Source organism: Netta rufina, assembly GCF_964035555.1.
Source record: "Netta rufina genome assembly, chromosome: 12".
NCBI lineage: Eukaryota > Metazoa > Chordata > Aves > Anseriformes > Anatidae > Netta > Netta rufina.
This window is the reverse complement of record NC_140135.1, coordinates 11923582-11939139: the sequence shown is the minus strand read 5'-3', so window position 1 is coordinate 11939139 and position 15558 is coordinate 11923582. Positions and strand designations below refer to the sequence as shown.

The window sequence follows — 15558 nt, the reverse complement described above, 5'->3', positions numbered from 1 at the left end:
GTGAAACACTGCCTGTTCCTCAGCAGAGCGCATCCCACTTGGCATTACAATGTGTTTGTGCACCGGGCTGCTCTGCTGGAGAGGAGATCCCCGCTCGCTCACCAAGTCCTGTGTGCGATGCTTTCAGTCCTGCCAGTGTGTTGGGGTGGCCAGCAAGCACCATGCCTTCGCTGCCTCTGCAAGGGGGAAGAAGCGTGATGAAGTGCAAGAGGTTTAGGACAGGATTCCCCACCCACCAAGGGTTCATTCCTCAGTAATTAGCACGCATTTTTCCAGGCACCTGGGGGTGTCTGGCTCAGCTGCTGGCTGGGCAGGGCAGGGCTGGAGGTGCTCACACTGCACAGGGACCGGACCAGGTTTGGCTGCCGGCTGCTCCTCAGCCCTTCAGAGCATCCTTCGTGCCACTGCTGGTTCCGGGGAGGTGCAGAGGAGAAGCAGCATCTGCGGGGATCAGCTCAGATCCGCGGTGCAGGCAGAGAATAGCCTGGTGCTTCTGCAGGGGAGCAGGTGGCAGCCACAGAGCTGCGGGTGGCGTAGCAGAGGCTGGCAGGTCCCCTTGGTCACTAGGAACGGTGGACCCTCCTGCATCCACCTCTTCTCAAAGCGTGGAAGTGCCACCTTTACTCGCAGTGCTGCCGTAGCCGGCACTGTGCCCCTTCTCCAGCCATGGCCACGAGCTCCCTGGAGCAGCCAGCAGCCCCCTGCACAGCGGTGCAGCACCCAGAGAGCTGAAAAGTCAGGGATGGTGATGGCAGAGGGGACGGTGCAGGCAGGCGGGTGCCTGAGCGCTGGCAGCGTTTCAGCTCTGTCTGTTTCTGCCCAGGTTAAAGGCTCTCAGGATGGTGCGGGACCTTCGTGTGTAAGCCCCCGGGCTCCCAGCAGTGTTGCTGGGCCCCAGAACCCCCTGGAGATGAATCTTTGTTGGAACGAGATCAAAAAGAAATCCCACAGCCTTCGGTAAGAGTCCCTGCCCGGGGCAAGCTCCTGGCCTGCCAGCCTCGTGGGCCGCATGTGCTTGTTGGAGGTGGCTGAGCTCGTCCTTGTGTTACCCACAGCGACCCTGGCTTTGTTTCTCCTCTTCTGCATGGACTTCTGAGCTTTCTCCATGCACTGCATCCTCCCTGTGCCCACCCCTCCCTTCCTTCTCCCCCTCCCATCCTCATCCCTGCTCACTGCTGCCTTCTTCATCCTCCCCACTGCCACTTCCATGTCTCGCCTCTTTTCCCCCCACCTCCGTGCTTGCCCTTTTGCTGGAAGCCCTCTCCAGCTGAGCAGAGGAATGGGCTCTCCAGACCCTCAGAGGTCGCAGCTGCAGCGGTGGCAGCATGACGGAGAGCTTAACTGGGGCATGTTAATTGTCTCTTGCCTCAACGCTGGCTGCTGGAAGCCGCCCAGCCACGCAGCCACGGAGCCAAGCCCCCCGTGCACAGCCCAGACCGACCTGGGTGCACGCAGAGTGGCTCCATTCCTGCTGCTGGCTGCGAGCTTTGGGGTGTTTGTGGCACTCCCTCTGCCCGGCACCTCCCTGCCTGCATCTGGGGTGGCTGCGGGTTCCCCTGGTTCCCCCTGAGCACCCCCGTGCTGTCCCCGCTCTCGTGCCAGGGCTCGGCTGGAGGCCTTCTCCGACCACAGTGGGAAGCTGCAGGTGCCCCTGCAGGAGATCATCGACTGGCTGGGGCAGAAGGATGAGGAGCTGTCGGCGCAGCTGCCCCTGCGCGGGGACGTCCTGCTGGTGCAGCAGGAGAAGGAGACGCATGCGGTACGTTCCCTCGTTCCCCTGCGCCCTGCTTACGGTTGCTGTCCCTCGTCCTCACCGTCACCAGCCGCTTCCTGGAGCACAAAGCGCTGACCCAGCAGGCAGCACCACAGAGGCTGCAGCTGGTGGGCAGGAGAGGGCACCCCAACCCCAAACCCAACCCCAACCGGCTGTGAATGGGCTTCGGGGCACCCTGCTGCTCCCCTCCTTGTTCCCCCTGCACTGCAGAAATGTTTCTCTGTTAACTCCTCTCTGCGTTTCCAGTGAGGGCTGGGTACTTTCCTCTGGCAGCGTTTCCCTGATGTCACCGTGGGTGGTTCGTTTGGGCACTGGATGCGTAAATCACGGCAGCCCTCGGCGAAAGGGCAGCAGGACGTAATTCTCCAGCCCAGCCTGCCATCTCCTCTCTGTGCTCTGCTCTCCTCTCCAGGCTTTCATGGAAGAAGTGAAGTCCCGGGGGCCGTATATTTACTCTGTCCTGGAGTCAGCACAGGCTTTCCTTTCCCAGCATCCGTTTGAGGAACTGGAAGAGCCAACTTCAGAAAGCAAAGGTCTGTTGAGTTCCCCCTTCAATTCCCCCTTCCTCGTCCTCCCATGGCTCCTCCTGGGCTGGTTTGGGGGGGATGGAGCAGGCGGCTGGTGTGGCACAGCAGTGCTCGGCCTCTTGCCATAACACACCATGTTATGCCCAGCCCTTGGGAAGAAGACGGGACCAGCACAGAGCTGTGCTTCTGCCCCAGGCTCTCATTTCTGCTCTTCGCTTTGCCTTCGCAGATGTTTCTCCCCGGCACCGCATCCAGAACATCAGCCGCTTTGTCTGGAAGCAGGCGAACGTGGCCAGCGAGCTGTGGGAGAAGCTGACGGCCCGCTGCGTGGACCAGCACCGGCACATCGAGCGGACGCTGGAGCAGCTGCTGGAGATCAAAGGGGCCATGGAGGAGCTCAGCACCACGCTGGACCAGGCTGAAAGTGTGCGTGAGACCTGGGAGCCCATCGGGGACCTCTTCATCGACTCCTTGCCAGAGCACATCCAGTCCACCAAGGTACTTGTGGCTCCCAGCTTTGGGGACGGGCACAGCCCACCCGAAACTGTAGCAGAGGGATCACAGCTGAGCACCGACACCTTTCTTGTTCCTTCTCCTCCTCCCTCTGCCCTGTGCCTGCTCCCCTGGGCACGGGGCTGCAGCTCTTCAAGGACGAGCTCTCTCCCATGAAGGACGGGGTGAAAGTGGTCAATGACCTGGCACACCAGCTCGCCATCTCGGACGTCCACCTCTCCATGGAGAACTCCCGCACCCTGGAGCACATCAACACGCGCTGGAAGCAGCTGCAGGTGGGGAAGGGTCGGGGCCCTGCAAACACCCCACCCTGCAGGGAAGGGGGTGAAGGGGAAGAGCTGAACCTCGGGGACGATTTATTAAGGCTTGGCCAGGCAGGAGCCGTCTGGGCAATGCAAATCCAAGGGAGGGAGCGGACCTGGGTGGCTGGGGCACCTCCAAGTCCATCCACAGGCCTTCCCAAAGGGGGCTGTGATCCAAAATGCTCGTTGGAAACGCTGCCACTGCGTTCTGCTGTCCCCTCCTGCAGGCCTCCATCAACGAACGCCTGAAGCAGCTCCAGGATGCCCACCGGGACTTCGGGCCAGGCTCGCAGCACTTCCTCTCCTGTACGTGACGGGTGCCCCCGTCGGCGCTGCCTGCAGGCTGCCTGCCCTCCCACAGGCTGGGGCAGTGCCCGTGGTGGTGCACGACGCTCAGGGACTGCAGCTGCGATGCTTGCAGCAGCAGCCGGGTGGCCCTGGGACAGTGCCAGCCTCGGGGACAGGGTGGGCAAGGCAGGGAAAGGCAGTCCCCCAGCTGCAGGGTTTGTTGGCCCCGGTGTCCCTGAGGCCCTGCTCCTCCACCCGAGAGCAGTGGAAGCATTTCCAGCTGCCCGTGGCGAGGGAAAATTGCTGAGGGACACTGAGAGCTTCTGACCTCTGCTCCTCTCCTTGCAGCCTCGGTCCAGGTGCCCTGGGAGCGAGCCATCTCCCCCAACAAAGTGCCCTACTACATCAAGTGAGTGTGCTGCCCCGCACGGACGGGGCTCGGGCCTGCCCGACGGCGGGCACGCGGCTGGAAGGGATTTCCCAGCCTGACGCCAGGTTTTCTTCCCTCCTCCCAGCCACCAGGCCCAGACAACGTGCTGGGACCACCCCAAGATGACGGAGCTGTACCAGACGCTGGGTGAGGAGGCTGCCACAAAACCTCTTTTTTTGGGGTGCAGCGTGAGATGCCCCCAGCCCCAAAAGGGGCCTCTCTGTGCTTTCCCCCCAAAGGGTCCAAACCCCAGATGGGTGCTGCGTGCGGCCAGGCCTGTGCTGGGGGCAGCAGCTGCTTCCTGCCCTGCAGATAAGGGTGTTCAGCTGCGGTTTTCTTCTCCTTCTGTTCTTGCAGCGGATTTGAACAACATCAAGTTCTCGGCGTACCGGACAGCGATGAAGCTGCGGCGGGTGCAGAAAGCCCTGCGATGTGAGTGTGGGAAGCACGGCCCTCCCGCTGGGGCTCCCTGGGTAGAGGCATTAAGCGAACACGGCCTTTCATCAGCACATCAGAGGCAGGAGCCCACCGGGGAAGCGCTGAGCCCGTGGCTGAAAAGCAGCAAATTCACTGCCTCTGGGTTAGGGTGGAACTGCTGCAGGGCAGGTGTGAGTCAAAGCCCTCAGAGACCAAAGGGACAAAGCAGAGTTACAAACCTTGGAGCAGCCAGGAGGTCACCCGGCAGCAATGGGAGAGGCTGGAGGAGCTGTGAGAGTGACCCAGAGCAGAAAGCAGGCGGGTTGGTGGGGGCAGGAGGGGATCCACCTCTTCCAGAGACAAAGGGGAGCTGAAAACCAAGCTTCAGGGCTAGGGAGGGATGCTGCGGAGCCGTGTGCAGGTATCTGCTTTCCTCCCAGTGGACATGGTGACCCTGGCCACGGCCCTGGAGATCTTCAACGAGCACGACCTGCAGCCCAGCGACCGGGCGATGGACGTGGTGGAGGTGATCCACTGCCTGACCGCCCTGTACGAGCGGCTGGAGGAGGAGCGGGGCATCCTGGTGAACGTGCCGCTCTGCGTCGACATGAGCCTCAACTGGCTGCTCAACGTCTTCGACAGGTACCAGCCCCACGGCGCCGTGCTCGGGGGAAAGCCTCGGTGCCCCAGCCGCTCAGGATGGGGTGGCTGGTGCCAGCTTGCCTTGCTGACCCCCCACCAAAAAAAAACCCACCCCTGTGCCGCATCTCGCCTTGCAGCGGCCGCAGCGGGAAGATGAGGGCCCTCTCCTTCAAGACGGGCATTGCATGTCTGTGCGGGACGGAGGTCAAGGAGAAATTCCAGTGTGAGTCCCCCGCACGGAGCGACCTGGGGAAGGCGGGAGTGCTTTCGCTTCACAGCTTCGCCCTCCTTTGCCCGACAGGATCGGAGAAGCAGCTTTCGTGTGGTGACTAATCTGCTCGCATCGCCACCCCTTCCTCCCTCCCCCAGCCCACGCCGCCTAAATTAGAAGGCATTTTGGCAGTGACTGCTGCTGCGGGGGTCCTGCTTGCATGGCACTGCCAGGGGCGGGGTGGCGAAGGCAAAGGGGCAGCAGCTGCTTGGTGCTTCTCCAGGAAAGCCCTGGGGGGGTGTGGCGGGGCAGTCGGGGTCAGACAAATTAAAGGAAGCCCCTTTTGCTGTGTTTTAAGCCACAGGGTGCTGGGGGTGGGGGTGCTGATCACCCAGGGATTAAATAAGAGTGCTGTCACCATAACCTCTGGCTCAGGAAGGCTCTAAACTGCTGCTTTGGGGAGCTGGAAGGATGCTGGTGATGGTTATTTAACCTCATCTCAGTGTTTTTCCCCCGGTTTAAGCTGCCTCCTGTGCAGGCACCAGCCTTATGTCTGAGGGGCTGTCTCCCTCTCTGTCCCACCGCAGACCTCTTCAGCCAAGTGGCAAATGCCGGGGGTCTGTGTGACCAGCGGCACCTGGGTGTCCTGCTCCACGAGGCCATCCAGGTCCCACGGCAGCTCGGGGAGGTGGCAGCCTTCGGGGGCAGCAACGTGGAGCCCAGCATCCGCAGCTGCTTCCGATTCGTGAGTACCGCGGTGGCCCCTCCGTGGCTATGTGCAGCGAAGAACAAGCGTCCCGAGGTGGCTGGGTCCTGCTCTGAGCCTCTCCTCCTGTCCCTCCCCGTCCCAGAGCCACGGCAAGTCTGCCATCGAGGCGTCCCAGTTCCTGGAGTGGGCCAACCTGGAGCCGCAGTCCATGGTGTGGCTGGCCGTGCTGCACCGCGTCACCATGGCCGAGCAGGTGAAGCACCAGACCAAGTGCTCCATCTGCCGGCAGTGCCCCATCAAGGGCTTCAGGTAGGGGACGCGGGGACTTCAGCCACCAGCACCGTGGGGTCAGCGGGGCGCGAGAGCCACACAAACCTCTCCGTCCCCTGCGCTCCGAGACACGGCAGCTCTGCCGACTCTCCCTTCTCCCTCTGGCCTCCCGCTCTCTGCAGGTATCGGAGCCTGAAGCAGTTCAACGTGGATATCTGCCAGACCTGCTTCCTCACCGGGCGAGCCAGCAAGGGCAACAAGCTGCACTACCCCATCATGGAGTACTACACCCCGGTACGGGGCCGGGCGGCGCTTGGCTATTGAGGGCAGTGGCCTCACGGTGCTGGGGCTGCCCCAGGGTGGCTGCTTTGTGTGTGTTTGTTCCCCTCTGTGTGCTGGGGGCTGTCGGTGTCCCTGCTGGGGGCTGTCGGTGTCCCTGCTGCTCTGGGGCTCGTGGTCAGCAGGATGTGGCATCCATAGCATGCCCAGCCTGGCTCGTGCTGCTGGAGCAGCCGCGTGCCCCCCTCGCTCCCCCACTTGTCTCTGCAGATGGAGGGCTTGTGCCCGGCCTGAAGGGAGCTTCGCAGGTCACAGGATGCCACCCTGTGATCCCCACTCTGCCCACCACCAGGGCAATGCTTCTTTCTCTCTCTGCAGACCACCTCCAGCGAGAACATGCGGGACTTTGCCACCACGCTGAAGAACAAGTTTCGCTCCAAGCAGTACTTCAGCAAGCACCCGCAGAGGGGCTACCTGCCCGTCCAGTCCGTGCTGGAGGCTGACTTCTCCGAGACGTGAGTGCCCCGACCCTGCCCGAGGAAGCAGCACCCCCGGGGATGCTGCCTGGAGGCAGCTTGCTTGGGGCTGACAGCACCGAGTCTTTGGGGGAGCAGATTTCAGCCTCCCTGACAGCCCAGGGTGGGCAGGGCAGCCCCTCCAAGCCCTGGTTTTGGGTGAGGACCGCAATCCTTGCTGACCAGTGTGCGTCTCTTGCAGCCCAGCCTCCTCCCCGATGCTGCCGCACGCTGACACCCACTCCCGGATCGAGCACTTTGCCAGCAGGTAGTGGCACCGGGCACTACTGGGGGCTGTGGGGCAGAGGGGTCTGGGGACGGGTGTTTCCCAGCACGCTGCGTGGCTGCCACGGGGTCTTGCAGAGAGGTCTTACAGGGCTGCTGCATTTTGGGTGCGCTGAGCAGACGTTCAGGGTGCCTTTGAACGTGTCTCAAGCCAGCTCTATTTCCTCCAGGCTTGCAGAGATGGAAAACCAGAACTGTTCCTTCTTCAGCGACAGCCTGTCCCCCGATGACAGTCTGTGAGTTCTGCCTCCTTCCCCTGCTTCTCTGCAGCCAGGTTCCTGTGGGTCCCTCCCCACCTACCCAGGGCATCCCTGCTCCCCCTCCCAGCCCTTGGAGCCTGAGGCTCCTGTGCACAGCTACCCGGGGTGCTGGAGCCACCTCTGAGCTCCACGACCTGGAGCAGCCGTGGGGAACTCCCGCACAAAACCACCTCCCTCCAGCCCCAAGGGCCCAGCAGTCCCCATCCTGACGTTCCTCCCTGCTGTGTTTCCTCCACCTGCTGCAACAGGGACGAGGACCAGTACCTGCTGCGCCACTCCAGCCCCATCACCGACCGAGAGCCCGCGGGCAGCCAGCAGGTCCCAGGAAGCCTGCCCATGGACGACAAGGGGGAGCTGGAGCGCATCCTGGCGCACCTGGAGGATGAAAACAGGTGGGCAGCGCTGAAAGCGGGGGCTTGAGTCGAAGGGAAGGGGCTGGAGAAACCTGGCTGAGAGCCAGGGTGGAGCCTGCTTTGGAGGCTGAGCCCTGAAGCCCACATGGGAGCGCTGGGCTCAGTGCTTGCCAAGGAAGGGAGAAGGCTCCGTTCCCCAGAATCCTTATCCCTATCCCCAAAACGTGTTGCCAAGAACCCCTCTTGAGCTGGTGAGCCCAGGGCACAGCTGCCTGTCTTCTCCCTGAGCTCCTGTGGAATGGTGGAGGTGCTGTCGGAGCACAGCACAGGGTTTTTCTCTCCCTGCCTTACTCTCAGCCTGTTAGGAAGCAGCCGTGTGCCTTTTGTCCTCCACCCAAACGAGGAGGAGCTGCAGGCAGGCCACCCCGCGGTGCAGGGACGGTCAGGAGCTGCTCCTCGAGCTTCTCCCGTGGCAAAGCCTCCGCTGGAGCTTTGTCTCTGAGTCTCCAGAAAGGAGACGATGGTGCTGACCTGGGCTGTCCCGCAGGATCCTGCAGGGAGAGCTGAGGCGTTTGAAATGGCAGCACGACGAGGCCGTGGAGTCCCCGACCTTGGCTACGGGCTCCCCCGAGCTGGTGCCAGACCCCCGCAACGAGGAGCTCCTGGCGGAAGCGCGCATCCTCCGGCAGCACAAGAGCCGCCTGGAGACCCGCATGCAGATCCTGGAGGACCACAACAAGCAGCTGGAGTCCCAGCTGCACCGGCTCAGAGAGCTGCTGCTGCAGGTACGGAGCAAATAACAAGGGAGGGGGGTCAGGAAGGGGTGGCCAGAGGGTGCAGGACAAGGACGGAGGACCCCGACAAGCCCCCCTCTCTCTCCAGCCGCCGGCAGAGTCAGATGGCAATGGCTCAGCAGCATCTTCCCTGGCTTCATCCCCGCACCAGTCCGAAGGCAGCCAGGCAAAGGAGAAGGAGCACGACACCCCCGACACCGAAACTGCAGGTGAGGGAGGGCCGGATGGGGGCTGAGCTCCGGGATGGCAGCTCTGGGAGGCCGCCTGTCCCCCCGGCCCCCGGTTTAGCCGGGTGCACGCGCCGCTCACCCCAGCCCTGTGCCCGCTGCAGATGAGGTGGAGGCCAAGACGCAAGAGGTCAGCGTGTGCCTGGAGGACATCATGGAGAAGCTGCGGAGCGCCTTCCCCAGCTCTCGAGGTACTCGAGCGAAATCCCCCTCTCTGGCCTCCTACTGCTCCCTCAGATGAGGTTTCCCGGCGGAGCCCTGCCCCGATCCCTCCCTCCCCGTGATGGCTGATCCCCCCCGCCACCCACGGCCAGGAGCACGGCGGCTGCAGGCACTGGTGAGGATGAGGAGGAGCTCTCCTACCTGCAAGGACAGGCGGCCGGAGCTGCGCAGAGGACAGAGCAGCTCAGTCCTGGATGAGCTCCCTGCTGCGAAGACAGACTGATGGCAGCGAGGCTGCAGCCACCGCCGTGAGCCCCCCTCTGCCCATCTCCGGAGAGGTGGAGGCCCCGCTTACCCGGCAGAGCAGCAGCAGTGGTGTGAGCTCTCCTGGCTGCTTGTGGATGGCTCATTCCACATGGATGGTGACCAGGGATGCTCTGTGACTGCGTGCTCAGCGCCATCCCTCACACGTGTGCACCCAGGGCGCTGTCACCTGGTGCTAGCTCTACCCCAGGCTCTAGCCCTCTCCCACCCAGCCCCTCGCCCGCTTTCTGCCACCCCTGAGCAGTCCCCTTCTAACCAGCTGGCCCCAGGCGCTGTTCTGCTGACCTCTCCGTCTCTCTTCCAGGTATGACCTCCCTTATCTAACACCTCCCGTGAGCCAGAGGCTTTTCCTAACCAGCTGCCTGGCTGCTTCCCCTCCTCCTCCTCTCCCCGCCGTGCTCCCCGTGCCGCGGCAGGCTCCCTCGCTCAGGCAGGACGCTTGCCAGCTCCAGGAGATCTCAGGGGAACATTGGCCAGGTGGGAGCGGGGCTGTGGGCTCCCCGGGGGCCGGCTGGGTTGCTCAGCTGCAGCATCCAGGCTTGGACTCGTTGGACTGCACGGAAAGGCTCGGAAGAAAGAGCTGAAGTGGTGGAAGCTGCGTGTGTCCCCTGGCACCCACGGGGCGCAGAGCTCAGCATCCCGCTCCTCTCCAGTTCTGCCCGGGGTCCTCCAGGTCGGTGGGCACTGAAATGTTTCTGCAGCCACCAAAAGGCCTCCTGGGGTGTAAAGGAACTCCTTCTGACAGCACCCAGCTGCCCGCCTTATGGTTTGGACGCTGCTGCTGGCGGGGCACGCGTTGCTGGGGGGAGAGACTGCCAGGTTGGTGGGGTCGGGGCGAGTCCACACCAGAGCTTCAGCCCAGCTGGTAGCCTTATCCTGAGAGGATCTTTATAACAGAGCCTTATCGTTTAATTTGCATATATTTCTATATATTATATATATATTCTGTACTGAAATACTCTCACGGACTCACGCCATTAAACCCTAACACGAAGTGTAGTTGCACTTCCCTTCCAGCCCAGCCCGGCTCCCTCTCCTGCGGGATCCTTCCCCGCGCTGCCCTGGAGCAGGGCTGCTGGTGGTGGCTCCGGGTCCCTCAGGCTCCCTCGGGCTGGCTGTCTCAGGCTGCGTTACGTCGAGAAAGCTGCGGAGTCAGGTGCTGAGGGTGCCCCGGGGCACGAGAAGGGCTGGCACAGCCCCGCTGCTGCTCCGGGGCGGCGGAGAGAGGAGATGCCCACACAGCTGGGCACAGCAGGGTGCAGGGAAGGCTGTGTCTGTGTGTCCCGAGCTGCAGGGACAGGGCTGTTGGCTGTGTGCTGGTGAGCTCTTTGGGGAGGCTGGGACCAGGGAGATGTTTGCCACGATGGCAGCGGTGCCCGTATCACGGAGTGCTAAATGTGCTTGGTGCCAGGGCCCCGTGCTGGTGTGTGGGGTGCCGTCCCTGCCATCCTGGTGGCGGTGGTGGTGGCATTAGGGAGGGGACGCTGTCCTGAGTGGGTAAGCACTGCAGGAGCATGGTGACTGCATGAGATTAGGGGTTCCCCCAGGAAGAAAAAGGCAGGATTGGGGCAAATTGGTGCAGGTCCTCGCTGCGGGGAGTGGCAGTGTCTGAGCTGTGTGCCCGGGGAGCCTGGGCAGGCTGGGGCTGTGCTGGGAGGCGGCCGGGAGGGGAGCGGGCTGGCTGATGCTCTGGTAACCATGTACTGCGGTGCTGCTGCCCTGGCTGCTTCTCTCCACCTCTGCTCTGGAAAGAGAATAAATTGGTATTTATACTGGGACCCCCGTGGGTGCGCTGGTCTCTTCTTTCCATGCTCTTTTGCTGTTGGCCATCCTGCAGCAGGTTGCTGCCACCTCTTGCTGTGGGGACGAGGACATTCCCCGTGGTGTTGCCCTGGGTGCAGCTGCATGCCCTGACCATCCTCTGCATTCATCCTCTTCCAGCAAGGTCTGCTCAGGTCCGTGTGGCAGCTAAGAGGAGGCTGGCTGTGCAGGGACAAGCCCTCTGCCTTGTCAGGGAGCTCCTGCAGCCCAGAGACGAGAGGATGGCAGCAGGATGCCCCACAGGCAGGCCTCTCCCTCCCCTTTTTCATGTTGCAGCCCCCCTCGGTGGTGCTCCATCACACCTGCTGCCCGTGCTCTCCGTGTCTGTGCTGCAGCAAAGGCCCAGCCCTGGCAGGCAGTGAAAAACCGATGTGTGCAGGGCTGGGCTGTGGCAGGGAGTGCTGGGGCAGCTCTCAGCCCAAAGCTGTGACACCTGAAAGGGGAAATCCAGCCCCTGTGCCTCCCCATCCCAAGGGCAGGGCCAACACCGCGTCCCCATCCCAGTTCTGTGGGCTCCAGGGCAGGGCAGGAGCTGCAGGCTGCGATCAGGGATGCCAGGCACGTCCAGGAACGGATCCAGCACATGGTGCCAGGGAAGAGCTTTTATTTCTCAGCCAGCAGAGCTCAGCGTGGCCCGGCTGGGAGCCGCTGGAGCCGGTGAGGCGAGAAAGGGGAGGCAGCAGGAGCACTGCACAGCGGGGCTGCCAGGCCTGGTGGCGGCAGGGCGAGGACAGCATCGTTCCCGTGTCACTGCCCAGGCCCCAGCTGCTGGGAGCCAGGGCCTTGGGGCTTGTCCTGAGGGCACTGCAGCCCCTCTGCCCAGGCTGTGCCCCCACATGGGCAGCCCTGCACCCTGTTCCCCATCCAGCCCTGCTCAGGGCTGCCCGTGCCCCAGTGTGGTGGCCCTGAGCTCCCTGCTCTCCCTGCACTGCCCCAGGGGTGCCCCAGCCCCTTCCCCAGCTGGTGTGGGGCAGGGAGGCACTTCTGCCCCCCCTGCCAGCTCCTGGTCTGCCCCCGAGGGCCCAGCGCAAAGCATTTCCCCAGCAGTGATGGCTGGGGGGGAGCTGTCTCTGCCTGCTCGGTGCCCCCCACAGCTCCCCTGTCCCTGCTCCTCCTGGGATGTTCCCTGGTCCAGAAATGTGGGCCCCAGCTCTGGAGCTCTGCCTGGCTCGTCCCCAGCCATGTTCCCTGCTCCACTTTGTTCTGCCCCCCCAGCTCCCTGCTCCAGCCCTTGTACCAGCCCTGCTTCCTCCTTTTCCAGCTCTGCTGCTGCTGGCTTCTCTTCCTCTTCCACTTTCTCCTCCTCTTCTTTCTCCTCTTCTTCCTCCTCCTTTGTCTCCTTCTCCCCTTCCTCCTTCCCTTCCACTGTCCCTTTCTCCCCTTCTTCTTCCTCCTCCACAACCACCTCTTTCTCTTCCTCCTCCACCACAACTACCTTCTTTTCCACTGTCTCTTTCTCCCTTTCTTCCTCCTCCTCCTCCACCACCACCACCTCTTCTACTGTCCCTTTCTCCCCTTCTTCCTCCTCCACCACCACCACCTTCTCTTCCACTGCCTCTTTCTCCCCTTCTTCCTCCTCCACCACCACCTCCTCCTCCTCTTCCACTGTCCCCTTGCCTTCCTCCTCCTCCTCTTCCTCCTCCGCTGTCTCCTTGTCTTCCCCTCCTGTCCCCCTCCCTGCCCCACAGCTAGGCTCTGCCCTGCAGGTGTCCAGGTTTTCTTCCCCTCCCTGCCCCATTCCAACCCTCACCTCCACAGGCTCCCCCGGGGCCGTGTCTCCTCCTGGTGCTTCTTCTTCATGCCCGTCCCCGTGGTTCCCTTGCTCTCCCTCATCAGCCCCTGATGGCCACACTCCTGTGCCCTGCTCCCCTCCGTGTGTCTCCAGGACCCCAACCTCCCCCTGCCGCCTCTCCCCTTCCCCCTCCTGCCCCCCGCTGCCATCCCCAGCCCCTTTGCCAGCGCTGGGCCCCTGGGGCTGCTGGAAGAGCCCCTGGTAGCGCTTGCGATCCTCCACGTGCTTCTTCCTCATCCTCTCCCCCAGCTGCTTCAGCTCCTTCTTCACGGCGGCCGCCATGGCGGGGTCGAGGTGGGCCACGCGCAGAAAGTCCTCCCGCGCCTCCCGCTCGTTCCACACAGCAGCGTGGGCCTTGGCCCGCTTGAAATACGCCTTGGCGTTGTCTGTGGGAGAGGACAGCCCCCACCAGGGTGCTGCAGCTGCAGCCGGAGCCCAGCGGGTACCATCAGGTACGGGAGGGCTGGATATGTGGTACTGCGGTGGGCAAGGGACTCGAGGGATATGGGGTGGGTGCCGCTGTGGGATGGGGGACCAGGGGACACGGGGTGCAGGTGTCATCGTGGGCAGGGGGAAACCAGGGATGTGGGCAATGCTCTAGGCAGGGGCAGCTGGGACACGGGTGGGCAGGGGGATCCGGGTGACGGTGACACAGGGACGTGGGACGAGCAGCACTGTGGAGGGCAGGGTGCCCAGTGTGTGTGGGGAGGCAGGGCACGGTACCTTTGTGCTTCTGGAGGAGCTCGGTCGTGTGCTCCAGCACCTCGTAGTACTCGCCCAGCTCCAGCTGGCACTGGCAGTAGTTGAGCACCAGCGGCGTGACCAGGCTCTCCAGCTTCAGCCAGCCCTCCTCCCACGGCTTCTCCTGCCCCACAGAGCGGGGGGATCACGGCTGCGGCTGCCCCTTCAGGGCACCCAGCGCCCATGGGAGGAACCCCAGCAGGGACGGCAGGAGGTGGCCAGGCTCCTCTCACCTTAGCCTGCAGGTTCCTGAGGCAGATGACGGCCTCCTGGTACTTCTCCGCCGCCTGCCGAAACTCCTTGCGGAGCACGAGGCGGTTGCCCTCACTGTGCAGCACGGGCACGGCGGCCAGCTTCTCCTCCTTGCTCATGGCCCAGGTGTCGCGCTTGTACGCCGAGGGCTCCTCCACCTGTGTGGGCAGCGGGTCCTGAGCCAGCTGCCCCAGCCCTCCCCAGGCCATCAGCCGTCCCCACCGTCCACCCTTACCCGGAACAGCTCCATGATGAAGATGAGGGGCTGCGGCGTCCGCTGCAGCTCATCCAGGTCGTCGTAGCCCGTGCTGTGGTAGTCGAACATGTTGCCCATGCCGCAGCGGTGCTTCTGCCCTTCCAGGGGGTCCCGGCCCTCCGCGATCCGCCGCATGCCCTTGGACACCAGGGCGTACATGCCGGTGTGCTGCAAGGGGAGCACCCCACTCAGCCATGTGGGGCCAGCCTGCACCCCCTCCTCTGGGGCAGCCCCCGGGGTGCCACGGCTGCGTGACACCACGAAGGGGACAGCCAGCAGCTCGTCCCGCACCCCTGCGCTTGCACGTGGGGCCCGCAAAGCCCCTCACTCACGATGGCGTCGCACCAGAACTCCGCCACCTCCCCAGCCCTCATGGAGCTGAGCAGCGTCTCCCAGATCTCCATCTTGAACATCTTGCCCACGATGATCTCCATGGGGATGCCGGCCTCCCGGCTGTCATCGATCACCGTCCGCTCAAAGTTGTCCTTCAGCGTCTGGAAGTGGAAGGTGATCTGCCCCGGAGAAAGAGCAGTGTCCAGGGCAGGAACGTGTGGTCAGAGCCCTCAGTCCTCTCGCCAACCCCAAACCCCCTTTGCCACGGGGCCAGGACATGGGGATGAGCCCGCTCCCAGCAAGGTGCGGGCTGGGTTGGCAGCTCTCCATCTGCAGCAGGGAGACTGTGCCTCCTGCCAGCTCGTCTTAGACAGAAAGCAGATGGCAGAGCGTCTTAACACCCATCGCTGCTATATCTGGCTGCTCTCTTTGAAAACCCCTTTATAGCCCAGGACAGAGAGCACTCCCATGTGAGGGCCTCGTGGTACCCACACCGATCTGTCCATAGCTGTGGTCTGGGGACCCCAGAAACCCCACGGTGCTCCCCATTGGCACCTCCACTCATGTTTGACACGTTGGGAAGGGGAGGAGGATTTCCAGCAACCCAGCGCAGCTGCTGAGCTCCACTGTGCCTTGAAGAGCAGAGGGAAGAGGCAGGGAACAGCACTGACGTTGGGTGAATGCAGCAGGCAATGTCAGCCATCACCGTGAGGGCAATGTGGCTCCCTCAACCTGCACCCACCTCACGAGGGATCTGCTGGGGATGGGATCTCCCTGTAGCCTGGAGCACGGCTCACGAGCAGAGAACCTAATCCTCAGGTAATGGGCAGGGAGGGAGGTGGCAGACCCATTCCCCTCTCTCTCGGGGTTCTGGGGTAGCTACCACCACAATTTACCTTGCTCCCATCCTGGAATTTCGGCAGCTCCCCTTGGCCTCCATGCAGGATCTTCTTTTTGACCCCTTCCACGTTCAGCAGGTACGTTTCCTCCATGGCTGCTCCTGCCAGCCCTCAGGAGCGGGTCATGCGCTCATACACAAGCACGTACTCCAGCCTTTCCTCAGCTCGGTGTTGTCCTCAGG

At 63.3% G+C, this 15558-nt stretch overlaps 2 protein-coding genes across 4 annotated transcripts; one reads left to right on the top strand and one right to left on the bottom strand.

Moving 5' to 3' along the window:
• The first annotated feature begins 220 nt into the window (after nt 1-220).
• DRP2 (dystrophin related protein 2) lies at nt 221-10916 on the top strand. Of its 3 annotated transcripts, XM_084294297.1 has the most exons (21): nt 221-957; nt 1603-1759; nt 2187-2307; nt 2531-2799; nt 2943-3089; nt 3344-3422; nt 3753-3813; nt 3920-3981; nt 4192-4266; nt 4692-4893; nt 5031-5116; nt 5692-5849; nt 5956-6122; nt 6266-6377; nt 6741-6877; nt 7080-7145; nt 7333-7398; nt 7671-7814; nt 8323-8560; nt 8658-8778; nt 8901-9234. In XM_084294297.1, the coding sequence occupies exons 1-21, from the start codon at nt 743-745 to the stop codon at nt 9035-9037; spliced, it is 2820 nt and encodes a 939-aa protein (XP_084150423.1). In that variant the 5' UTR covers nt 221-742; the 3' UTR covers nt 9038-9234. The 3 variants fall into 3 exon arrangements, with proteins under 3 accessions (XP_084150423.1, XP_084150422.1, XP_084150421.1); XM_084294296.1 differs by lacking the exons at nt 221-957; nt 1603-1759 and adding an exon at nt 9587-10916 and having other exon boundaries at nt 2192-2307; nt 8901-8987; XM_084294295.1 differs by lacking the exons at nt 221-957; nt 1603-1759 and having other exon boundaries at nt 2192-2307; nt 8901-8987; nt 9111-10916.
• On the bottom strand, nt 9914-15469 carry LOC311213927 (aryl-hydrocarbon-interacting protein-like 1; the record flags this gene model as incomplete). Its single annotated transcript, XM_084294264.1, has 7 exons — nt 9914-10081; nt 12854-13281; nt 13619-13760; nt 13870-14046; nt 14124-14312; nt 14477-14656; nt 15374-15469. The coding sequence occupies 7 exons, from the start codon at nt 15467-15469 to the stop codon at nt 9914-9916; spliced, it is 1380 nt and encodes a 459-aa protein (XP_084150390.1).
• Between the last annotated feature and the right edge of the window lie 89 nt (nt 15470-15558).

Excerpts from the sequence above, each read along its gene's own strand:
- DRP2 (XM_084294297.1), top strand. The coding sequence starts at position 743 with ATGGTGATGGCAGAGGGGACGGTGCAGGCAGGCGGGTGCCTGAGCGCT. Across the intron at positions 4,894-5,030 it reads CTGCTCAACGTCTTCGACAG|CGGCCGCAGCGGGAAGATGA; the intron begins GTACCAGCCCCA and ends CTCGCCTTGCAG. Across the intron at positions 7,399-7,670 it reads CTGTCCCCCGATGACAGTCT|GGACGAGGACCAGTACCTGC; the intron begins GTGAGTTCTGCC and ends CTGCTGCAACAG.